Source organism: Triturus cristatus, chromosome 2_2, assembly GCF_964204655.1.
Source record: "Triturus cristatus chromosome 2_2, aTriCri1.1, whole genome shotgun sequence".
Taxonomy (NCBI): Eukaryota; Metazoa; Chordata; class Amphibia; order Caudata; family Salamandridae; genus Triturus; species Triturus cristatus.
In genome coordinates, this window is record NC_140582.1 from 557,996,302 (window position 1) to 558,022,031 (window position 25,730).

Consider the following 25,730-nt stretch of genomic DNA (forward strand, 5'->3'; position numbering starts at 1 on the left):
TCTCTCCTTGAATTCTGCAAGAAGCTGAAGATCTGGCTTTTCAATTAACCATCCTACTATAGGCAGGGATAGGGTCACACACCGGCTCAGCACAAGGATACCCTCATGGGTGATAGTGCGCATAACAAATATACATAACATAAAGAAGAAGTTACTTACCTGTACGATGTGGTTCTTCAATATTGATATCTTTTTATAGATTCACATGCTTGAATCTTCCCGGTCATCATGGTGTGAGTCCCACGGTAACAGTAAAATAGCAGCATCAAAGCTTAAAAAACTTAATCTCCCTTGAAATTCATTAGCATTTAGTAACCAGTTAATCTCATTAAAGAACATCCAAAGTCCAGCCAATCACATCTCAGACCCAGAGTATCCATCCCCTGCAGTGCCACCATACATCAGATTTTGAGCACAAATGCACTTAGTAAAACAAAAGAGGTATGGAAGGTGAGCTTGGAAGGGGAGGACGGAGGGCCGTATGTGAATCTATAAAAGATATCAATACTGAAGAATCACAGTGTACAGGTAAGTAACTTGCTTTTTCTCCAGTATTGAAACTTTTATAGATTCACATGCTTGAATCAGAATAGCAAGCAGTACATAATAGCTAAAGGAGGTGGGAAGAAAGGTGAACCATCCCACCACGCGATCATAAGTCTATAACCAAAACCGCAAGCAAATAAAGCAGTATCTACATATATAAAATATAGCAAATGTCTAAATCCAAAGAGAAAAAAACCTCAAAATAGTACCATAGGAAAAAATAATAAACCTCAATGAGACGAGGCCTACCTTAAGCAAACAGATGTCGTAAGGACGCTTGTCCAACAGCAATATCCGTCTTCCGCCAGGCATCCAGGCAGGAGTGCCTTGTGAAGGTATGGACGTTTGTCTATGTCCCAGTCCTGCAGATGTCGGATAAACACACCCCGGCAAACAGGGCCGAGGACATTGCCATCTTCCGGGTGGAATGGGCAGTAACTTTAGATGTTCGCAGGCGTCCAGCTCTCTCATGCCAGAAAATTATAGTAGAGAAAACCCAAAGTGCAAACAGATGCTCTAGTCAAAGCATGACCCTCCCTAGGGGGAGAGAAGGTGATGAGGATCTGGGTAGATTTACGAAAGGCTCTTGTCCTTTGTAAGTAAAACTTCAAGCAACGTTTAATGTCTAAAGAGTGTAGACCTCTCTCTGCTGGTGTAGATGGAGGAGGGAAAAAGGAAGGCAGGACCACCGGTTCATTTAGATGGAACGTGCTAGGTACTTTAAGGATGAAGGAAGGATTAGTGCGGAACACCACCCTGTCCTGCTGAAACTGTAGGTAAGGCTTCGTTGCAGTGAAGGACTGAATTTTGCTAATGCGTCTAGCAGACGTGATGGCTAAGAGAAAAGCCACCTTACTTGAGAGATACTGCAAATCACACTTGTGAATCAGCACAAAGGGATATCTCATAAGATGCGACAAAACAATGTTCAGTTGCCAGAGAATCGGAGGGGGTTGAATTGGTGGATAAGGTCTAAAAAGACCCTTCATTAATTTGTTTACTAGTCTTAAGGCCATAGAGACAACTGATTTGAATGTCTCCTATATGTCGGAATTGCCGCTAAATGTACTTTAATCGATGATTGGGAAAGACCAGCCTTGGCCAGAGACAGGAGAAATAGCAAAACATCCTCCGGAGGAGACAAGAGTGCTTTGCACACCAGGAACAGTATAATTTCCGAGTAGCACTTGACTCTGGAAGGAGCTAAGGCTTTGCTAAGTATTGAACAGCACTACTCAGAGAGAATTAAGTCACCAAACTCCGTGTGGTGAGGAGTCAAGCCGACAAGTGAAGTGTGTGAATCTGTGGCTGAACCACTTGGCCTTGGTCGATGGAAAGCAGATGTTCCGTTGGTTGAAGATGGATTGGTGAAGTCTCTGATAGGCGAAACAGCTCTGTGTACCAGTACTGTCTTGCCCACACCGGGGCAATGAGAATAATGCGACAAGGTTCCCATTTGATTTTCTGTAGAACTTTTGGAATGAGTGGGAACGGATGAAAAGCGTAAGCAAACGTTTCTTCCCAGGAAAAATGGAAGGCATTCCCCAGAGAGCCTGGTTGAGGAAAACTGCTGCCATAGAATTCACAATTTTTATTGAGTGATGTAGCAAACAGATCCAGGGTTGGTAATCCCAAACACTGAAACACCCTTCATAGCTGAACGGCATCCATCTTCCATTCGTGACACTGTTTGGTGTCCCTGCTGACGGACCCCCCCCATTCATTCAGAATTCATGGAACATGCTGGACTTGCATAGATATGTTGTGGTGAATTAGCCAATTCCAAATTTGTAGTGCATGGCTTGGCAGAGCCAGAGACCCCTTGTTTCTGTAGATAGAACATGGTGGTAGTATTGTCTGTGCAGACAAGAATCGACGATTACTTATCCTTGGTAGAAAGGATCGGAGCCCTGGAAAGACTGCTTTTAGCTCTAACAAATTTATGTGACACAAAGACTCTTGATACGACCCTCTTCCTTGCACCTGAAGCTCCTGGAGGTGAAATTCCCATCCTTCCATGGAAGCGTTTGTTGTCATTATCATCATTGGTTTTATTGGGAGGAAGGAAAGGCCTTGAGAGAGATTGCATCTGATTGTCCACCAGGACATCGCCCTGATCATCTCCAGCGTGATTGAGACGCTGTCATCTAAGGAGCCTCGAGATTGAATCTATTGAGAATCGAGCTGCTCCTGGAGAGGTCTCATCAACAATCGAAAGTCTGGTATTAACGGGATGCAGGAGGACATCATTCCCACCATCGAATTGTAAGTCCTCACAGAAACGCACCCTCTTGAGGAGAGGGACTGAGCCATCCTCTGAAGATGTGAGATTCTTTCCTCTGTGGAAAGGGTCATTGAGCGGCTGGTATCCAATATCGCTCCCAGAAACACAGTGTCCTGGAGGGAAGGAGAGAGGACTTTTCTCTGTTGAGATTGAAACCCAGAGTGAAAAAGTCGAAGACAGGCACTCGTGCACTCTTTGGCGCCTTGAAAGAATGGGGCCTTGTCCAACCAGTCATCCAGGTAGGGAAAAACCTGGAGCCCGGAACACCAGAGATAGGTTGCCACTGGCGCCAGACACTTGGTAAAAACCCTGGGTGGTGATTTTAGTCCAAAAGGCAGCACTTTGGATTGGTAATGGCACCCTGCCGCCTCCAGCCTGAGAAAACAATGATGCTTTGGATGTATGGGAATATGGAAGTATGCATCCAGAAGATTCAGAGAGGTCACGTAATCCCATGTGTTGAAGAGAAGAAGAATCTCCTGTAGCGACAACATCCTGAAAGGCTGACTTTTGATTAACTTGTTCAACAACCTGAGGTCCATAATTTGCCTCCATTTTTCTGTCTTTGTCTTTCTCAGAAAAAATTGGGAGTAGAAGCTTAGGTTGTATTGACTGCGTAGCACCTCCTCGATTGCCTGCTTGCCAAAAAGGAGACTTATTTCTCTTTTGAGAAGCACCAGATGATGGCGAGTAGTCTCCGGGGATGGAAATTAAGAAGTCGCTGAAGAAATTCTAGGGTGTGACCTGTGGTTGAAGACGTCTAACACCCATTTGTCAGAGGAAATGGTATTCCATTGAATGAATATTTGGAGCAAGTTTGAGTGGGGCTGGGGTGACGGGTGCCTGAAAATTGTCATTGTGTTCTACCTGCATCATGAGACTTTCCTCCAGATACGGGATGTCTGCATGCTGGGGCTCTTGTGTAAGCTGGTGTGGGCGTCTGACCAAAGGACTGTGTGGAATATTGCGGGTGGAAACCCTGCTGATAGTAGGGCTGAAGGCGCTGCTGAAGCTGGGGCCGAGATGCAAATTGGCCTCTTCCTCCAAAAGAAGAAAAATTCTTGTGTGTTAGATTGGCCAAGGATTTAGCTGTGTCCGTGTCTGATTTAACTCTTTAACCGCAGCGCAAATTCTGCTGCGGTGCGGGAGTTCTAATGAGTGGGCGGGGCCGCGTCGGCCAACGGACCTGCGCAGCACTAGCGAGGTACTGCTTGCGACGGCCGTTGGCTGACGCGCGCACGGAACGGGTTAATAGACTGATGCGCCTCATCCATATACTAACCGAAAAGCTACTTACCAGTGAACGGCATGCCAAGCACATTAGCTTGGACTTCCGGGTAGAATGTCGTTGACTTGAGCCATCCCTGTCTTCGCAACATGGCAGCACCAGGCATCTGTCTAAAGGCAGTAGAAGAGATGTCTAGCGCCACATCAATGATTTCCGATGAGGTTCTCTCACTGTCTGAGAGTATTTCTTTTGCTTCTGTATCTGCCGATCATACATCCGGAGAATGGCCATGGCCCTGATGGCCGTTGCCGCCAGCACTGAATATCTCTTTCCGATATTATCTAACCTGCGCCCTTCCTTGTCTAGCGGGGTAGTACATGGTGATGCAGGACTCTTAGATCTTCATTGGGCATCTTGCATTATCACGGAATCAGGCTTTGGATGGCCAATAAGGCACGCAGGAGAGTCCTTAGGCGCCCTGTACTTCTTGTCTGATCACAGCCGGCACAGAAGCTGGAGTCTTCATCAGCTTAAGGCCTTCCTGCCACAGAAAGTCAACAAAAGGAATGCCCTAATGGTGGCATTGAAATCGCTCTAAAAGGTCATGGAAGCCGCCGATATCTGCCGGAGAAGAATCAGCCACTGGCAGAGTGGGAGAAGGTGGTGTGTGTGCCACATAGTCAATCCATTCGTCATGGACATCCGAATCCAATTGCAGCTCACCCTCTTCCAGCTGCTGGTCACCACTGTCCAACGTTTAAACAGGGATCTGCAAGGGTAGTAAGGATTTCTGCTTCGGTGGTGCAGGTGCAGCCTGCTGATCAGGGATGACGACAGGATCCTCCTGTACAGGAGCTGGTTCTTGAGGAAATTAGCTTCAGGGAAATGCTTATAGTAGTCACTGAGCATCAGACGTAAGTCTGTGACTAGAAACATTGGAACATTATTGGCGGATTCCTGCTGACGCTCCTCCTCTTCTTGCCCATAATAAGGATAATGCTCCTGAAAAGTGTCCAAGCGTTGCATGCCGGTGTGTCCAATGTCTGAGAAGGAATAATCCCCTTCCAAATATGTAGAAGAGTCATCTAGTTCTTCTTCAGATTCCTGGCACTTGACCCTAAGCTGCGAAGGGCTGTATGCGGGACCACAAGGACCCTCATCCTCTGATTCCTGGAAATCCAGGAGGCGAGTAGGAGGCAGCAGATTTATTTTGGAGAAATAAAGCAATGAGGATGGAATTGTCTTTGAAATGGGCATGTCAATTTTCTTCGTTGACGGGACCGTCGATGGGATCGTAGGCAGGAACGTCGACAGCACGAGCGACTGGGTCGACGGTGTGGAGACGCTTGTTGATAGGGTGGAGACGCTTGTCGACAATGCAACACTCAGCTGAATCGTCGACGGTGAAGCTCTTGCAGATGTAGAACTCCTCACAGATGTCGTCGTCGAAATCACCACCTCAGTTTTCGTCGACGCCACAGCTATCGTTATCCTGACAGTCAACGTCATAGATGTCGCAGATGAAACCGTCAACAGTGCACCTGATTCACCGGTCATAGACGGAGTATGCTTCGTCGACAAGCACGTTGAGGGGTGGATTTTCTGTGAGGGAGTATGTGGCGCAGATGGAGGTGAAGAGCCAGATCTTTGCTGGGCATGAGAAGAGACAGGTTGCTCCCTTTTAGCCCTTTTTACCACAGAAGACTCCTTGCTCTGAGATCTTGATTTCTTTGGATCTCTCTGGACAGAAGGAGGATCTTCTTCCTTCCTTTTCTTAGAGGAGGTATGAGGCCTCTACTTACTCTCGGAGTCAGAATCTTTTACAGTTTTTCTCTTTTGAAGCCAGAGGAGAAGTCTTCCCTTACGATCCTTGAGGGTGTTTGAAGTCAGGCAGTGCTTACAGTCTCTAGGCTTATGATACAGATATTGGCAGTGAAAGCACTCCTTATGTGGATCTTCAGAGAAAAGCCTGGACTTTCCACAAGTCTTGCAAGGCCTAAACAGCCCTTTTTTAGACTCAGACATTCTGCGGCAAAGACAGAAAATGGTACACTCACTTTCCAACAGCACCTCAGCTGAAGAGAAGGTTGAAGAAAAAGGAACTGCTAGCTGAAAGTTGAAAAGGTCAAGGTAGAAACACTGTGACTGAGCAAGGCTCAGGGAGACTCCCTAACACACGACGTGCGGTAGGAAATCTGAGGTATGATGGACCTGCATGGGATGGATACTCTGGGTCTGTGATGTGATTGGCTGGAGTTTGGATGTTCTTTAATGAGGTTAACTGGTTACTAAATGCTATAGAATTTCAAGGGAGATTACGTTTTTTAAGCTTTGATACGGCTATTTTACTGTTACCGTGGGACTCCCACCATGACGACAAGGAAGATTCAAGCATGTAAATCTATAAAAGCATCAATACTGGAGAAGTAAAAGACACCCTGCTAAGAATTCATGATAAGGCTGTTTTAAAACTGAGTCCTGGAAAAATACATCTGCTGGGCCTCCGGCAGAAAGCATTATGCCATTGCAACAGGACATGACAAGGGAGAGAGTTTATGTGTGGGCATAATGGGACAGATAGGGAAAGAGTAACAGCAGTGGGAAATGAGGAAGGGGAGGGAGCAAGGAGCAGGAGGTGACTGTTGCTCCAGCTCTGTAGAAGCTTTAATCTTACTAAGGAACACTCATGTTCCCAATCTCCAAAGTTGCAATAGAAAGCTAATGGCACAAAGTGTACATCTGCAAGATGCCATGGGCTGATCTTAAAATAGAACTATTCACCCATCAATTCCATGCCTGAAAGGGTTTCAGCCTAACAAACCTATAGCTGAAAGAAGTTGACCCGTAGCTCCTTTGTATGTTCAATGCCATGGTACATTACGTATTGTGCTTGTGGTGGGTGCCTATTATGGGTGTGTGGTGCCATCAAGTTTTTCCAAAGAGCTAAAGCTGTCTGTAGCGAAACCTAATGAGAGGACACCCTAAAGAGTGTGAGGCAATAGTGATTTATCATGAATTGAAAACTTTCCTCACTTTCACACAGAACCATGAAACATATGGTTCAAGCCAAGAAGCATTATAAAGAGACACTGCGATAAGTTTGAAAATGTTTTCAAAGCTAGGGCCTATGAGAGCTACTAGAGAGGAGAAATCAAAAACAACTGAAGCACAGAATGGTAGATACTTGCCTACATAATAGGGGCTGCTGAACTCAGCCCTAGATCTGGAAAGAACATGCAGCTCTCCCTATGACAGATATAAAACTGAAGGATAGTACTTACAAGCCATCGTTCATACTCTTCCATTGCCTTTTTTTCTTGCCATTCTTTTTCAGCTCTTTCTTTCTCTTGCTTTTCTTTTTCCTCTTGGAGTTTTTCCTTCTTTTTTGATTTCAGAACATCTTCCTTTTTTTCACTCCTACATTTTGGAAATGACTAAAATGTTAATAGAAAAGAAGAACTAGGTAGCAATAACTACACAAAAAAACAGCATTTTCTAGAGTAGATAATTGGGACACATAAAGGTACATCTTCTTAAATAACCTATGATATTGTAAATTGATTATTTGGAAATGTATAACATTTAGGAGCATTTAGAATTAAAATGATTAGTTTTCTCAGGAGGAGCATCATTTAGCTGCTTCAGACTAAAATTAGAGTGCACTTGCTGGGCCGGAAAAGTCCTCTGCATGGTGATGAATGTGCACCCTTACCCTAAGTGCCTGACTGTACTGATGTCTGGATCCTTAATGTTGATTTTGTTTGTCATAGGCAAAAATGGATCAAACGTGTGCACCATGACACAGGCCTGTCTCACGGATTGAGGTTTTGTTGTACTGGAAGGGGCATCCAAAGTGCTACCCTCATAGTGGTGGACGGTTACTTCCTTCACCATGAGTTAAGAAGCATGAGTGCGGTGGTGACAGCGTACCATGTCGTTATCAGAAGGAGTGAACAGGTCCTTTTATAACCAGTATCACAGGAGTGAGGCCTACAGGGTCACTAATTTTTAAAGTTCTGCTGCTGTGTGCTTAACTCACCCTTAGCCTGCATCAGTTTATTGTGAAGTGCTGTGGAGCAGAGGAGTGATGTAGCTGCGCTGCGTGCATGTGTGCCTGGGAAGGGTATAAATCAAGGATGATGCAGCACTGAGCTGTGTGTGCATGGTGTGCTTCTGAGTAGAACAATACATACAGCATGTAGTGCGATAAAGCGTAGGCATGGTAAATGCATGTAAAGGATCTATGCATGCCTATGAGTGGTATAGTAGATGAAGGATACAGTGCTGTGAAGTGCTTGCATATTATATGTATGTGCTGGATGTATGTGTGCCTATGAGTGGTCCAGTACATGGAAGGATACAGTGCTATGCAGTGTGTGTAGGTTGTATACATCCATTGGGTATATGTCAGCATGTTGATGGTACAATACATGGGGTACTCTAGGTTCCATTTTAGGAGACCATGCCTGCCTGGTAAAACATGGAGCTGAGGGAGACAAATCATCCTAGACAGATATGTGTATTGCTGCATTCCTATAAGCTGAGTGGGCCACACACTGAAGAGGGAAAGGGCCAAGCTTTCCCTGTGCATTTCAAAGGGTGCTCTTTGATTCAGTGAGAGGTTCAGGGGAGAGGTGTGGAGCAGCAGCCAGAGCAGCCGACTCCGGAGCTCGGGGCTGACGGTTCGATCCCCGGTGCCGGCAGCAGCTCAGCTCAGCCTTATGTGACTCTGGGCAATAGCTCACTTAATCTGCCCGATGCCCACCAGCACCTTGAAACCCTTAAGGGGGTGATATGTTTGCGCTTTAATAACATGAACTATTACAAATATGAATTATTATTATACTATTCTGGGAGAGGTCACAAGGAAGGGGCCTGAGTATGTCTCAGGAAGGAGATGGGGCTGATGAAAGAATCATAAAGATTAAAGCTTGGGCCCTGAGCTAACCTTTTGATACACAAATCACTGTGGCTGACATTCAGGAGTGAACTCTAGTCACTCCTATGGCCTGTGTTGTGGGGCTTTCAGCTTTGGAGTCAGTCCTGTTGTGACATACTGCTTTCAACAGAAAGAAGAGGGCAGAGGATTGGATACTTCAAAAGAACCAGAGCCCCAAAATAAAGTTCAAAGACTGATCACCTTCGGGCCCACGGGCCCCTTTATCACACAACTTCAAGTCATGCCCAGAGCCACAGCACCAAAGGCACATGTCATCTATGTCCATAACTGACATCTGCTTCATGCAGTTGTGGCAAGACTTGATTCCTGTGATTTCTGAGGGAGACTTCGTCCCTGTTTGAGACAAATTTAGAAGTTGCCTGAAGATGGACAAAGATGGGAGCAGAGCTATGGATTTGCGTCGAGGAGCATGGAATAAAAGGAACCAACGATAGTGTACAAGGTGGCCCTTATACACATCTCTGATCCATCCTTTCTGGAGCAGTATGGAGCCACTGAGGAGTCACATGGTGCCACCTATTGGTGGTACGGGAGCACTGATGAGGAATTCTACGGACCCAGCCTGGAGATGTTCTGAAGGTGAGGAAGGAAAAAGGTACTCATATGCAACTGTAGTACTCCAACGTTTATATCTTTCATAGATCCACATGCTTGAATCATTCCTCATTGTCAAAGTGGGAGGCTCTCTGTAATTTTAACATAACAGCATGAGGCTTTGCTTGCCTGGCTTGGCCCAAACAGTTCCCCTTTATTAGCACATTCACCATACCATAAAAGGCCCAAGCATCAGAACATGAGAGGAGAGTGCTCCTTGCCTCACCCATCCTTCACACTTCAAATTTCTTAGCACAAGAGTGCAGTTTTAGGACAAATGAAATGTTTTACGTGAGCCTCTATTTAGGGAGGAGGGAATGCTGCATGTGCATTCTATATAAGATAAACACGCTAAAGATCTGCAGTTACAGGTAGCTTTTTATTTTCTCCAGCATTGAATGTTTCATGGATTCAAATGCTAGAAACAGAATAACAAGCAGTATCAAATGTTTAGATACACATAAAATATATACATATATGTATCCCGTTGTTCGCCTTGGATTGAAATGTTGATGCATATTGAAGTAAATAACTTACCAAATTAACATTCCCTTGATCATCCAAGCACTCTTAAATTGTGATAGGTCGTCCCATGAATCAGTTTAGCCTTGCTTGGGGCAACTGCCAAATGTATTGCTCAGTTCCTATTAGAGGGATTCCCTCTTGTGTCTAAAACAGTTTCAATACTTCCAAACATGGCAGATATTATAATGCGGGGGTGCCAGTTGCTAAGTATTGTACTAAGGGTCCAAGAGCTGTTCAAAGTCTTTAGCACCTTCAGTTAAGTTACAGGCCAGCTTTTCCATTTGCATGAGAAGCCACAGTGAGCGATGTCTGGGGGTTCCTTTTTCTTCCAGAATGATGCAATTGTGGTATTTGCCGCTGCCAGACAGTTCCACATGATTGCCTGGTTTCCTTTACTTGGGTACTGCATAGTGTTAGCTGGAAACCCAAAGGACAATGACAGTGTCTTTGTGAAAAGGTATTCCAAGATAGTCTGCATCCCAATAAAATCGTCCCTCCAGAAGGGTTTATTATTCAGACAGTCCCTCCATATAAATATCAAATCTATCACTAACCCATAGTCCCTTCAACATATGGAGCTGACCCTAGGGTGACATTTGTGTAGCTTCGAAGAGTAGAATTCTTAATTTCTGTGGCTCACCTGGTCTTTTCACCTTTTTGCCTTCAGGACACTTTCTTTAGTCCAGTAGTCACAGAGATTTGCAAAGATGCCAGGTGACCTACCCGTGTCACCAGTCTGTCACAGTCCTCTATGGACTCTGTGTACCTTTATCTGGTCCGGACCCATCCCCGGGAGGGTGGCAAACAGACCATGCACAAGTTCAGACTTTCCATCCACTCCCCTAGTTGTTGTATTCTATTGTTCTTGCTGGATATGGTTTTCAAGATCTTTGAGTTTGCAAATGACAGCATCGTTTTGTGAGGAGACGGAGTTGCAACTATCTACAACTTTTTATATTTCTTTTGTTCAGCAATTTGATTGGTCATTCAGCTTCCACCACCCCAAAGCAGGCGGAGCATATATCGGCTCTCAATGTCGCAATTGTTTCTTCCAAGTCATATCTCAGGGCAGTAAGGTCTTTGAAGATATTGCTTTTGATTTCTTCTCATAGATATTTCTTGAAGGATGAGAGACTGCCCAGAAGGTCTAATTAATAAGATCAAACACACAAAAGGTGATGGGAGGATTCCAGCAATTCCTCGGTGTAGCATTCCAATGCATCGTTCCTTTACCCACCATGCCACCTCAGATTAGACCCAGCTATATGCAAACCAGTTTTGACTCTGCTCCCTAGGAACAGTCCAGCCCAATCAGGACGAAACCTGTCTTGTGTTGCTTGTTCCCATCATGTTTCCTATCTTCATCTCCCTCCCTCTTTCTCACCTTCTGACTTTCTCTGGGCTGCAAAAGGAGGATACAAAATAGGTCCTTGCCTCCAAACTAAGCACTGGCCATTGGAATGATAACTTTGTTTATACTTATTGCACTGAAAATAATGTTATTGCACTCAGAAGTATTGCGCAAAAGGATCAGGATGCTTCAACAGCTGAAATTTGCAGCACTGGAAAACGTGTTTGATGCTGTGAGATGGCAACTTTAAGCTTATCCTCTGGAAGTGAGGCTAGCGTTTTAGTTGATTCATATGTGAAATGTTTTTCATGGGATTTATTTTGTTTTTACCTATTTTACCTATTTAAAGTGCTAGCATTTAGATGGATATGCCAATGTACACATGGAAGAAATTAAGTTTTTGAAACACAAGATTGCTTGTTTGAACTGTACCGGAAACAGTTTAGCCCCATTTGCTTCCGTACCCGGGGAAAGATGGCAATGAAGGACAGTGATGCAGAATAAGAGGACTTCGTTACATATGGGAAACCTCTCGAGTCTCTGGATGAAGGTAATTCCCACTGACTCCAGATGTCATTTACTTCCCTCCCTGGGCTGCTTGCATTTGTTCTAGCAAGCACTGCGAGTCAGTCTTCGTGGCATTACTATTTACACATGTAACTGTAACATAAATCAGTGCAGTCACATTGCACCATTACCCTACACTGTGTGGTGTTGAGGCACCGGGTACAGTTGGTGGCTTTTAATATTTAGACAGCTGTAGAGAGTACACTTCAGGTCCACACGTGAGCAACTCACTGAGTCACTGAGTCCATGTTTCATGTTTGCATTTGGGGCTTACAGGCAGTTTATTCCATTGGAAACGTAACACTAAAAGTACCAGAACGCAAAGAAAAAACTGGAGTTGGTTAACTGCCACACATAAACTCTACTTATGCAGCTGAAAAAACGTAAGTAGACATATCAACAAGGGCATACGTGCAGATGCAGCTTTAAGATCGTTGGTCATGTGACAGGGGTGTGAGGAGTCAAGCCATACATTTACTGAGCGCATTGAGGTGAGGGGTGCATCAGCAAAAGAAAAAAAAGCTTTGAATGACAGGAACTTTTTTCGGCGCCAAACTGTGAACTGGTTGTGCTTTTTCACCACATGAGTAAAGTAAAGCAGTCTCCATGGGCATCGTGGAGGAGAAAGTCATGAGGAGAAACAGCAACGGGCTAACCAAGGAAAGACAAAAGAATAGAGAAAGAAACCAACCCAAACGTCTCGCCTTAATATGCTCAAATGCGATTTGCATGTAGAATCACTTTAAAACTATTCTTTTTGACTTTGTCAAAGCTAAGTGTACTGAGACTGAGCAGCACGATTCTGCAGTACTACACTCTGTTAGTTGGTGTCTCTTATTTTGTTTGACTTAAAATTATTTACAAGTAGGACCGGCTTTGCACGCTACAACTCTTCTTTAATGACATCAAACTAGAGATTCTGTCAAGAGATGCCTATGCATATTCTGATGAGACCTTTTTAGGTTTCGCCTTGCAGAACTTGATTTCTTGGCCATATGTGACTCACCTGCGCACATCATGAACAAGGGCCTTTGTGTTGTATGTAATAATCTTAACCCGTGGGTAATTTCGGATTACCAACGTCTGCACTTGCTGTCATCTTTAGATCAAGGCCTTTGGGTGTCTTAAGTTAAAGGACTAGTACCAAAAGAAGTTTCATGTGCACAGCCACCATCAAAAAGTGTGATCTTGTGCATGCAGAGCCCAGTGGAGAGTTTAAGGCAAACCTAACGCATTTACCAACGCTTGTTTCTTCATGTATCTTATTTGCTAGCAATAGTGTCTGAGTGCAGCCTTGTAGGTATATCTGTCAGTGGTGTCGTAGCTTGCTCTTCAGCAAGCCAGTTAGCTTTTAAACTGCCAGCTCTACTAGGCAAAATAACCCTTTTGCTAAGCCCAAATCTTTCTTTTTAATATTTATGTCACCTCTAAGGTAGGCATTAAGGGGCACATGCATCAACAATGCCATTTGCGATTCCTTATTAGCGAAAAATAAGGAATCGCTAATAAGGAATAGCAAAAGGCTATGCATGTAGGAATCGCTATTCAAATAGCGATTCCTTAACTTTCCTTAATTGCTACTAGCAAATTGCGAGTAGCAATTAAGGAATGCCATCCCAATCATTCCTATGGGCCTCCAGGCCCATAGGAATGAATTGGAGATTGCATGAGCAAATAGCGAGTACCAGTAGGTTCTCGCAAATTGCTCATGCAATTTCAAGGGTGCAAGGGTGTCAAAATGACACCCTATTGCACCCCTGAAATTGATATGTGCACATATGTTGCACACACACATGCTCTAACGGCATGTGTGTGCGCAACATGAAACTTTGAAAAATGCACAAAAGTGCATTTTTCAAACTTTTAGCAAATTACCATGCAGTTCATCTTCATGGTAATTTGCTCCCCCTATTAGCGAATTCGCTAATTTTTTAACTTTCATGCATAGCATATAAGGAATCCCAAATTGAGATTCCTTAAATTAAGGAATCTCAATTTGGGATTCCTTAAATGCTATCGCTATTTAAGGAATCGCTATTTAAGGATTCCTTAAATAGCGATTTTTGCTTTTGGGTTGATGCATTGGGATTGGGTATTTTTAACTCAATACCGGGAGCTATTAGCGAATCGGTATTTTACCGACTGGATTTTGGCTTGATGCATGAGGCTGTTAGTGCCCACAATGCAGGGTGCAAGGTATTAAAAAGCACATGTTTATTTTCTATTTTATTGGCTCTGATAGTGAAAACTCACCATTATCGTTTTCATAGTAGCAAGGCTGGTACTCCCATTGACTAAAGTGGGGTTAAGCTTTTACGCTCACATACTGAAAACTTCCATTCAAGAATACCAAAAGTAGTATGTCAAGGTATCAAATTAATTATTACATTAAATCTGAAATATTGCTAAAGTCGAATTTAAAGTAACTATCAACGTAAAGGTGACTTTAGAAAGTCCCCACGTTCTTGCCCAAATTTTCTAGTACCAGTTTCTGATTAACTGCAACAGTTGTCAAGTGAGACAGCCCGCTGCCCTCCTGCCTGGAAGTGTGAAAGGCTCACCAGGCAAGGGTACCATGGGCCTGTTGTTAGGTGTGATCTCCTACTGACAGGATCAAAGGGGCAGCCACCTCCCTAAGGCAAATGTGAGGGATTTCTTTGTTGAGGAAGACTGGCAGGCATCTCCACCAGAGGGAACACTTGCTGCAGAACTGGTTTTCCAGGAGAAGTTGCTCATTATACTGGATTCACCTCAGGGATTTGCCCATAAATTTTGACATCTTGGACGTCTGCAGAGAGATGTGCTGTGTGGTTGTTTAGTGATATCCCCCAGCTACTGCTGTTAAAGTTGTGGGGAGAGAATACAAGGGCTGGACTCAGCGAGTGAGAAACTAATATATACCTTGACTGCGGAGCCAGGAGGTTTACAAAGGGACCCTGGGTAATAACAGACCTGCCAATTTTGCCCTGAAAAGAGGTACAGCATTCATGTGCCTGCTGTAAACTGCCTCTGGCACACCTTGCATATCACCGAGAGGCAGTGGAGAGGTGGGTAAAATTGCATGCTAGGAAGCAAGCAACTCTCTTCTGCTGTAGGCCCTTCTCATCAGCCCCTGGGCTTAATTAGGGCTCTTGTAAAGGGCTGACACATAATCTAGAGCCCCAGCCTACATGGATCAAATATTAAATTGAACCTCAAACTTAATTTTTTTCTATGGTTCAAATTTTTTTTTATTGTTTCACAATATGAGCTTACAATAGCGAACCAGTAAAACATTGTGGCACTTATGGTGGCATTCCATACTGCAACAAATTAACCACTCTGTTAGACCTGGCATCCTTGGGGTGGTTTTCCCTGACTTTTTGCTTCTATCTCCTGTGTTTTTGATGCTGTGCTGGATTTCGTTTTTGCTAGCTTAGATGCTTTGGGCACTTTGCCACTGCTGATTAGTGTCGAAGTGCAAGTGTTCCATGTGTAAATTGGTATTGTGATTGGTTCTCCATCATTGGCATGAAAGTGCACTGAGTGTGCCAGGGCTGGTAAATCAAATTCTACTAGTGGGCCTGCAGCACTGATTGTGTCACCCACATGAGTAGCCCGGAAAACAATGTCTCAGGCCTGCCACCACGGTGCCAGCACGCAGTTTGTTAACTGCCATGTCGACTTGGCAAATGCACCCACTTGCCAGGCATAACCTTACCTTTTCTTACATATAGGGCACCCATATTGTAGGTCCACGGAACCCCCTGGGCAGGGTGCAGTGTATGTGAAAGGAAGGACATGTACTGGTGTGAGTAACATGTCCTGATAATGAAATACTGCCAATTTTGTTTTTCACTATTGAAAGGCTAGCTTGCCCCATAGGACAGAATGGGGAGTGCTTTTTAACATTTTACAAGCGTATCCTACCATAGGGATAAGATAGAAAAATTGAGTTTGGTATCCCTGAACGCAGGATTTAATAACACATCTTTTAGTAAAGATGGTTTTTAAATTGTGTGTTTGAAAATACCACTTTTAGAAAGTGGCTATTTTCTTGTTCAACCATCTTGTGTGCCTCTGTCTGTTTGTGGGTTGACTGTCTGGCTTTGGAGTGACAGGGGCTGGGGAGGTGCAGTGGCTCCAGGAGTCTGGATGAGTCACCACTGGGCTGAATAGGTATGATCTGCATTTGGAGTGGTGGGAGGAGTAGCATCTGTACCTGAATAGGGCTGTGCCTGCCTTCCACAATGTGGCTCCGCTCCCCTGTGGTGTGTCTGGAGCCAAGGCTCACACTGACAATGGATGTTGTTGTTCATTTGCAAAGTGCCCCCCAGAACTGGTTTGAACTGGGCTCAGAGCCCCTTGCACAAAGGGAACAAAGACATTTTGGGGTATATGTATCAGACCCAAAACCCCAGACTTTAGATCATTCCTGGAATTCAAGAGGAACCTTTGCCAAGGAGAAGAGCTGGAGAGATTGAGGCGAAGTACTGCCCTGGCTGTGTGTCTGGAGTAGGCCTGCAGTTGCTTTTTCTGCCAAGGAAAGGAGAAGGTCTGTGCTGTGTCCCCTTCTTGAAGGAGATCTCCAAGGGCATGAAGTCAGTTGGCCTCCTGCTCTGAAGTCTCAGGGACACAAAGATTTCACCCCAGCTCCCCTGAACTCTGCTGCTGTGAGTTCTGATCTGGCTAGAGGTGCCTGTGTCAGTCTTAGGCCTCTGGAGGATGTTGTTGCTGTTTGGGAACTAGAAGAACGAAGAAACGTAACGAACTGCTAAAATTGACGCATCACTCTCCTTGCGTCTGTTTTCTCGACGCATCTCCACAGCGCAAGAAGAATTTTCACACATCGCCGTGCCGCTGTGAAAACCGTTGCTGCAAGAATCAACGCATCGAGGGATTGTGGGTGAAGAAGACCCACGTAACACTGCTCGACGCCGCATCCCAGATTTCCACGCATCGTACCTGTGCGGCACGCTTTCCTGATGCATCACCTGCGAGCCGTAACCGTCACGAAGAATCAATGCCTCACTTCCCAAACAGACTGGATTCTACGCAACTCGTCCTCTGCGTGTCGCAGAACTGTCGCATCGCCTCCCCAAAGTCTCAGGATCGCATCTCTTTGTTTTGCATCTCTGCGGCTGTTTGGCTTTTAGAACTTTGACACATCTACAGGTACTTTGGAAATGCTGCCCAAAAGAATGTTCTGCTCTCTACTGAAGAAGGACAACTTTCCTGAAATACGTGTCTAGAGATAAACAACACTGGCTGCACCAACAAGGGTGAAAAACTAAAGCTTTAAGTGTTATCATGCACTACATTTACTGGATGCATCGTGGCAAACTGAGTGTTGGAATGTGAGGTAGTGTGCGCCCACCCTCCTACTGTTTGAAAAGGTTCCCTTGAGCTAATGACCTGACGAGCCCTGGTTAATGCACCTGCGCCCAGCGAGTGGTACAGAGACCTGAGAAGACTCTGGGCAGCATTTCCAGCACCCCCACAAAGAATGTGTTGCTCTCTACTGAAGAAGGACAACTATCCTGAAACATGTGTCTAGAGATACACAGCACTGGCTGCACCACCAAGGCTGAAAAACTAAAGCCTGACACCAAATTAAGTGTTATCATGTACTACATTTACTAGGATGCATGGGGGCAAACTGTGTGCTAAGATGTGAGGTAGCGTGCGCCCACCCTCCTCCATCCTTGGGTGCATATAAGGAACTTGTTACTAATGAGTGAGGGCCCAGCTGTATCCGGTGGACGAGCAACCGGCCTCTGATTTCTGCGAGTTTAGGGCCTAGTTTCCCCCGAAAAGAACGTGAGGCCAGGATTGCTAACTCGGTGTTTTTACTTGCCATGGAGGTAAAATGTTGTTGATCTTGGTTTTAAGGAGATGCCAGTCAGTTGCAACCAGGTGTGTTTCTTGAAGTAGTCATATATCAGTGTTTGTCTGTTTCAGATAGGAGACTATGGCCTGTCTCTTAACTGGGTTGTTGAGCCCCTTCACGTTAAGGGCGACTACACTCAGTGTATTGGAAGGCATGAGTATGGAATATTTGTTGGTCCTCTGCTCCTTGGTGATCTGTCTGGTAGTGGTACCCTCGATGCTCTCTTTTAGTAGCAATTCACAGGCAGCCGTGAGAGAGTGGATTTGATGGAGTTTTCCCACCCATCTGAAGATGATGGGAAATGGGTGTCCCCAGGAGTATGCAACTTTTATATTTATATCATATTTTTTAGCATGAGGTGTACCTGCCAATGCAGTCTCCCTCGAACGTGGCAGCCAATATACAATGTGGGCTCCAGACGCACTCTGCCGCTCTCACCTGTGTGTGGATGGGACAGTCACTGTCACCTTCCAGTGTAGGAGAGTATGATCTGCTTCACATGTTTACCCCCCACTTTTTGCTGATGTTTTACTGTTTTTCGACTTTAGTCTGGCTGGGACCCTGCTATTCAGGGCCCCAGCCGAGCTGCTTCCTCTCTAAATTGATTCCATGTACATTAGGTACATCACAGATTGGATTCTGGATTGCCCTTATAAGTCCCTAGTATATGGTATACTATGTACCCAGGGCATAGGTACCCCAGAGGCCTACCAGGGGCTGAAGCATGTATTATGCCACTCCTGGGAAGCCACTCAAAATGACACCATAGGTCTGCTACTGCAGCCTGGGTAAGGTGGTGCATGCACCCCTTACTGTGATATAGGTTACCTGTATCACTATATATATACACACATATAAACCTATAAGTCACTCCTATGGCAGGCCTTATCAATCCTGAAGACAGAGTGCTTGGTTCTTATGTGAGAGGGTGCCCCTGCATGAGCAGAGCACCTCTGCAGCGTTTGGAGACCCTTCTCTGATGCTGTTTGTAGTGCAGCCTGACCATATACTCGTAAGTGAAGCAAAATTCAATGGTCCAGCACCCAAAAAGCAACAGATATTAAACATTTGTTTATGACATAAATAATTGTCGACAGTTCGTCTTTCAAAAAACATGGACTTTCAGCAGAGACGATTCTTTTCTTTTTTTGATCCTTTATTCAGAAATTTTCTTTCAACATGTTAAAACAGACCATAGCCAACGCGTATACTCGTAAGTGCATTATAACCTCGCGGTAAATGCTAACTTTGGGATGGCTTCACAGAAACATGTCGTATTTGTTGTCAAACGCTTTGGAATCCTAACCACCCGCCAGGTCTGGCGGCGGGGGTAGAACTCCACCCTTCTAGAGGGAGAGACATGTCCCCACTGGTATACCCGGTATAAACTTAATAGAGCCCTGGCATCACAAAATGGATGTTGCAGGCACAGACATGGGTTTGGCCTCCTGCTGCTGACCGAAACTCCGGCAGGGGAGGCCTGGACAATAGGTTTCCTATCACAGGGAGGTGTAACCACCTCCCAGACAGGCTTATGTGTATTGGGGCTGGGTGGGAGCACTCTGAGTGCTTTGAAGTCCTGCACTGGGGGCACATTTGGTGTCCCTGTGCATAGCCCAGCTCAAACCGGTCCAGGGGCTTCCACCCCCTGCTCTGGCGCGAAACTGGACAAAGGAAATGGGTGTAGCCACCCCTCTTTCCGAACCCTCCCTTAGGTGGGTCCCCAGAGCTAGTCCAACCCCTTCCTTAGGTATAAGTAAGGAAACTCTGTAACCAGAACTTTAGATGTCCCTGGATGAAACTCTTAAGCTGAATCCTGGAACTTCAACGCTCTACTCAAGACTAGAGGACTGAAGAAATCGCCCTTGGGGTCAAGGAATGACTCCCCTGCTTGGCAGGCACCAACAAAGCAATTTGCCGGTCTGCATTTCCGAAGCTCCCGCCGGACTCCGAAGTATTTCCAGACATCTCACAGGCCGACCAGAGTCCCCAGCAAAGCTGAGACCCGCAGCCCTCGTGAGTAGCGTGGAACCGGAACTCCTGGTCACCGTGCACTTTTGCAAGTGCATTGACTTCTCGACGTCTCCTGAAGTCGTGCTTGGGCTGACTTGTAGCCCCACCTCGAGCACTGAATCCATCGAAGATTGTTTGCCTAGTCACCCCGAGTGACCCGTGGGCTGCAATTTTGTGTTTCGTGTTGAGGTCCCTTCGCGATCCCTGGTCCGTTGACTGGTGGGTCCCTGAGGGGGTAACTTTGAATTTCCTTGGGCTTCCCTGGTTGCTCCAGACATGCCCCGACTCCCTACCAAGTGGTGAGTCCCCCAGACCTTGCTGGTCTGCACCGAAGCATCTTTCTCGTTTCTGCGTGGGTTGCTGTTGACAAGGCTTGTTGTGTCCAATCTGGGCACCGACGCTGCAGCACTAGACATCCTTCATGGGACAGCTCGAATCCAGCTCCTGGTCGTCCTCGACGCCTCCTGGTCCTCGTGGCTGAAGAGTCAAGCTTCACCTTTTTCACCTGAAATCACCAGACATCGGTGGGCATCTGCCTATCGCCTTCCTGGTCACTGCTTTCAGGTTCTTCTCATCTTTCAATCCAGGCTTGGATCACTTCGGACAATCGCATCTTCCCGACAGCAGCACTTCTTCGCCAGCTCCCATTGAAATAGACGACGCGACCCGACCCCAAAAGACACCTATGCACCTGGCTTCCCTAGGTGGGGTAATGGGGTAACACGAGTACTCCGGTGCTCCCGTGGGTGTTGACTCTAGAACTTCCTAAGTCCAAGAGGGTTTGGTCCTGACTCAGTTCTAAGTGTCCCTAATCTTTAAAAATCTAACCGCGACTCTCCCCAAAGAAGCTAACGGGAGCTCGCAGCTGTGTTCACACACTGCACACGGCCCCCGTGGGTCCCCTGTGTCACTACCCTGGGTGGTTCCTTGGGGTCCCAGCGATTCTACAGGCTCTAGGCCTTGTGTCTATTTTAGTTGTGGTTCTTATACCACTATTTTAGTATATGGTTTGGCTCGCCCCTAGGACCTGACGTGTATTTGTGCTTATTACTGTTTTGAAGTGTAACTTATGTGTTTTGACCTCTAGCCTCATAAAGAGTCTAGGAGGGTGTGTTTATAAATAAATAAATATATTTTATATATATATATACCTGGTGTGGTTATCTTTCATTTAGGCACTCAAGAGATTATAAACTGGTAAAACAAGCTGCTTTACATTCAATCAAGACTTAGCCTGAAGGCTGCTCTCCATAGCTACCACTAGGATAGCTTTCAATAAAGGTTGTCTTTAATCTATAACCAATAAGGGGTTGTTTGGACTGGTACAGGGTGCCCACTATAACTAGTGGACCGCATATACCAGGCCAACTTCTCACATTGGTGTGCAGCGTGTGGGATTCCAGATTGCTATTGTTTTACCAGATAATCTCAATTGAGTGACTAACTGAAAACCACTAAAGGTACCCTAGGTACATATAATACAAGCTTTGAAATAACAGTAAGTTCTACTGAACTTTGAGGTGTGTGTTAAGGGCTTAGCTCACCCTTTCTACAACTCAAGAGAGTTTAGTAGGCCACACTAGAGTGGGTAGTGCAATACACCACACCTCACTAGTAATGTCTTCAAGGCCAGGAACCAGTGGGTCCCTGCCAGAAGCCAATGGGCGTCTAGTTTCCAAGTATGATAACCTCCCATTCATGGAACTGAGAGCATTATGCACAGCTAGGAAACTGAGGACAGGCAAAAGTCCAACCACCCAGCATCTCATAGAGGTACTCAGGCTGAATGATCTTGGAAGACCTTTAGGGTCTGAAGGGACAGGAAGAGTGGGTGGGACAGCACCAGAGGAAGGGCCTAGGGGTGTAACTCCCCATGACTTAACCTCTGAGGCTGGCCAGGCAGATGACAATGATCGGATCCTGGAAAATCCAATTCCCCTAGAAGGTGCTGGAGAGGACCACAATGGACCCCTCTTTGTCCCTCCTGGAAGAGTTGGTGGTGGGCCTAGAAGGTCAAGATCTCCCTCAGTGGAGTCTAACCATTCTTACTCTTCAGTAGGGACCTCTGTTTCCTCTCATAGGAGGGAAACCTCTCAGGAGAGGAGGGGGAAACTGCTTAGGTATGAGGAAGCTCAGCTGGAAATCAGACAGAGGCATGTAGCCCTTAGATAAGGAGGCCCTAGAGCTCTACAGAGCTAGAAAAAAGTTGGTGGCAGAAACATCCCTAGAGATAGGGAGAGGTCTTATGACCATAGAAACCTGAATAAGATTGTCCATCCCTACTAAAGTGGGGATGACATCCACAAATGGATAACTGCACTGGAAAGGGCCTGTAAAGTTCAAAGGGTCCCCCAGGAGCAGTGGGCAGCAATCTTATGGCTCTCCTTTGCAGACAAAGGTAGAGATAAGCTCCTCACTGTTAGAGAGGAGGAGGCAGATGATTACAACAGTCTGAAGAGTGCCTTGATTGATGGGTTTGGCCTAACCGCTGAGCAATACAGGTTAAAGTTCAGGGATACCCAAAAGGCACAGAATCAAGACTGGGTAGACTTTGTAGATTGTGCTACTAAGGCTCTGGAAGGTTGGTTACTTGGCAGTAAAGTGCATGACTTTCAAGGATTGTACAATTTGATTATGAGGGAGCAGATCCTTAATAATTGTCAGTATCAGCTGTTGCACCAGTACCTGGTGGACTCAGATCTGACCTCTCCCCAATAATTGGGAAAGAAGGCAGACAGGAGGGTCAGAACCAGGGTGAGGCAGAAGGTACAGAACCAAGGTGGTGAACCCAAGAAGCAAGATCCTAAAAACTCTGACAAGGGTGGGGAGAAGGGTAAAGACCAGAAGTCTTCACAAGGTCCCCAAAAATCTTCTTCAGGTGGGGATTCACAGTCTACCAAGGGAAAAGGCCAAAAGAAACCATGGTGCAAAATCTGTAAGCAGAAAACTCAGTGGACCAGTGACTGCATCAAGTCCAAATAATCTACTCCAGCCACCATTGCCCCTAAGGCAACTGTTCCCCCCAGTACAGCTACAATTGGTGGTGGTATTGTTCAGAATAAGGGTGTAGTGTGGTTGACCCTGGGTTCTGAGATGGACTCTGGCCTAGTCAGAGTTCCAACTCAGGCTGTTCTAGTCTGATCGAGGCATGGATATGTCCTCCTTTGTGAGTCCCAGTAATCTGGGCAAATACAGACAGCAGCCTTTAATAAATGGAAAAGAGACTTTGGCATTCAGGGACACAGGAGCAAGTGTCACAATGGTGACAAAAGATATTGTGGATCCTGGGCAGATTATACTTGGTGAAATGTACCAGGTGACCAATGCTAGCAATGTCAGAACAGATCATTCTCTGGCAGGTGTTAACTTCTCCTGGGGAGGGGTAACCGGCCTTAAGAAGGTTGTGGTATGTGCAGACCTACCAGTACAGTGCTTGCTTGGCAATGATCTAGAAACTTCAGTTTGGGCTGAAGTGGAGCTCAGGACACATGCAAAAATGTTAGGGATCCCTGCTCATGTCTTTGCTGTGACTAGGTCACAGGCCAAAATGTCTAACACTGGACAGACCCTGGTTTCTGGAACAATGGACCAGGTGCCTCCCATGAGGAGGAACAGTATGGTTAAGGCCTTCCCACCTGACCCAGAATGCAGATCAGACTCCTCAGGGAGATGAACTTGAGCCTGAAGAAGGAACTGTCCCAGATGAGCTTGAGCCTGACCAGGTTGAGTTCTAGGGGACAGGGGGCCCTTCCGGGTCTGATCTGAGCCTGGAGCAGAAAACCTGCCCCTCTCTTGAACCCCTCAGAAAGCAAGCTGCTGATGAGGCTGCTGGGAATGCTAGTGGCACCCATACAATTTGTTGGGATGATGGACTCCTTTACTCTGAGTGTAGAGACCCCAAGCCTGGTGCATCCAGGAGGTTGGTTATACCTCTGAAGTTTAGATGCGTCCTATTGACACTAGCCCATGATATTCCCCTAGCAGGACACCTGGGCCAGAACAAGACTTGGGACAGAATTGTCCCTCACTTTCACTGGCCCCACATGTCTGAACAAACTAAGGAGTTTTGTCGCTCCTGTGTGACCTGCCAAGCCAGTAGCAAGGCAGGTGGAACCACAAAGGCCCCCCGGATACCACTACCTGTGGTGGGGGTTCCCTTTGAGAGGGGTGGGATTGACATTGTTGGTCCCATGGATCCTCAGACAGCCTCTGGGCACAGATTTATACTGGTGGTGGTGGACCATGCCACCAGGTACCCAGAAGCAATCCCCCTAAGGACCACTACAGCACCTGTGGTGGCAAGATCTCTCTTGGGTGTATTCTCAAGAGTAGGCTTTCCTAAGGAGGTAGTATCTGACAGGGGTGCAAACTTCATGTCTAGTTACTTGACTGCTATGTGGAAGGAGTGTGGAGTGAACTACAAGTTCACCACACCCTATCACCCACAATGCAATGGTTTAGTTGAAATATTCAACAAAACCTTAAAGGTCATGATTAAAGGTCTCCCAGAGAAGCTTAGGCGCAGATGGGACATCCTTTTGCCCTGTCTTTTGTTTACCTACAGGGAGGTGCCACAAAAGGGGGTTGGTTACAGCCCTTTTGAACTTTTGTTTGGCCATCCTGTTAGGGGTCTGTTAGACCTGTCAGCCCTAGGGTGGTCTCCCCCTCTATTTTTGATCGTGCATCATTTTTTCCACCCTCATTAGGGCTCGCGAGCCAAAGGCTCAAGAGACATTTTATATCTGGGCTTTTTCAAAGTGCTGCCGTGGCCTAAAGCTACAGTGCACGTGAACGTGCACGCGCGCAGCGCCATGTGTCTTTCCTCCGTAGATCGTAATCACGATCACTTTCACTTTCGCGGGCTCCTCTGTTGCTGGCATTCCCCCCTCCCTTCTCGTTTGTTTATTTTCTCTGGCTGCACGCATAGAAACAACTGTGTTACATTCCTGATATTTTCATCATGACGCCATTGAGGACTATTCATTTGATCTCACTCTACATTTTATGTGGGCTTAAATTCTTGAACGATTTTATAACTTTGTTTTCGGCAGTTATATTAGAGTGCCTGCTCGAGCCGTGTGACGATTTTACTTCACTCTCTCCCCATATTGGAAGACCTGGACAACACTGCCATCTACTGGTTATTTTTTTAATTGAATATAAGAATTGCTCTTGTTTCTACCTGACACTTTCTTGCCTCTTGCCAACGACTCACAAATGGCTTTCAGTCATAGGCGCAGCAAGGGTGCCATGGGCCAATCGTGTGAGCAACGACAATGGCCCCGCCTCACCTCTGCTTGGAAAGTTAGATTCTTTAATAGTCAGGCTACAGTGTACATCTAAGGCCTCTGGGCCCCTGGTGCAATCGTACCTGCTGCAGCATTGGTAGCGACGCCCCAGCCTTGGTAAGAGCAGCCCCTTCGAGGACCGAACTGCAAGGACCTGCGTTTCTGCAGCCACACTCGTGCTCGAGGTAATAATTAACCACGCAATTAACTCATGCCTGTTCCCACCTTCAATGAGCAATGGGTCGTTTTAAATTTAGTGCTGAACAGGTGTAATCCTTTTCCTGGTGTCTGCAAAGCAATGTATTTTTCTTGAGGAATAATTCTTTACTCCCTAGGTCTCGTGCCTAGTTCGCCCCGTTTCTCAGCCATTCCCCCTCCCCCACGGGTATTGCTGTTCCAAACATGCATCTTCCCCCTACCCGGCGCCCCCTCAACGGCTCCTGTCAGACTCGTGCCCCCTTCTCTAGCTTTCCCCCTCCCTTCCCCCCTCCAGGTGTCTGCCTCT

The 25,730-nt window shown here is 46.0% G+C and overlaps 1 protein-coding gene across 4 annotated transcripts in view; it reads right to left on the reverse strand.

Annotated features, from left to right (window-relative positions):
• The window catches only part of MAP9 (microtubule associated protein 9), a 276,353-nt gene that overhangs the window by 44,422 nt on the left and 206,201 nt on the right, over positions 1 to 25,730 (reverse strand). For all 4 annotated transcript variants that reach the window (XM_085641709.1, XM_085641710.1, XM_085641708.1 and 1 more), the window contains one exon: positions 7,340 to 7,475. In XM_085641709.1, the coding sequence (XP_085497835.1) occupies positions 7,340 to 7,475 (136 nt within the window). The remainder of the gene's footprint in view (positions 1 to 7,339; positions 7,476 to 25,730) is intronic.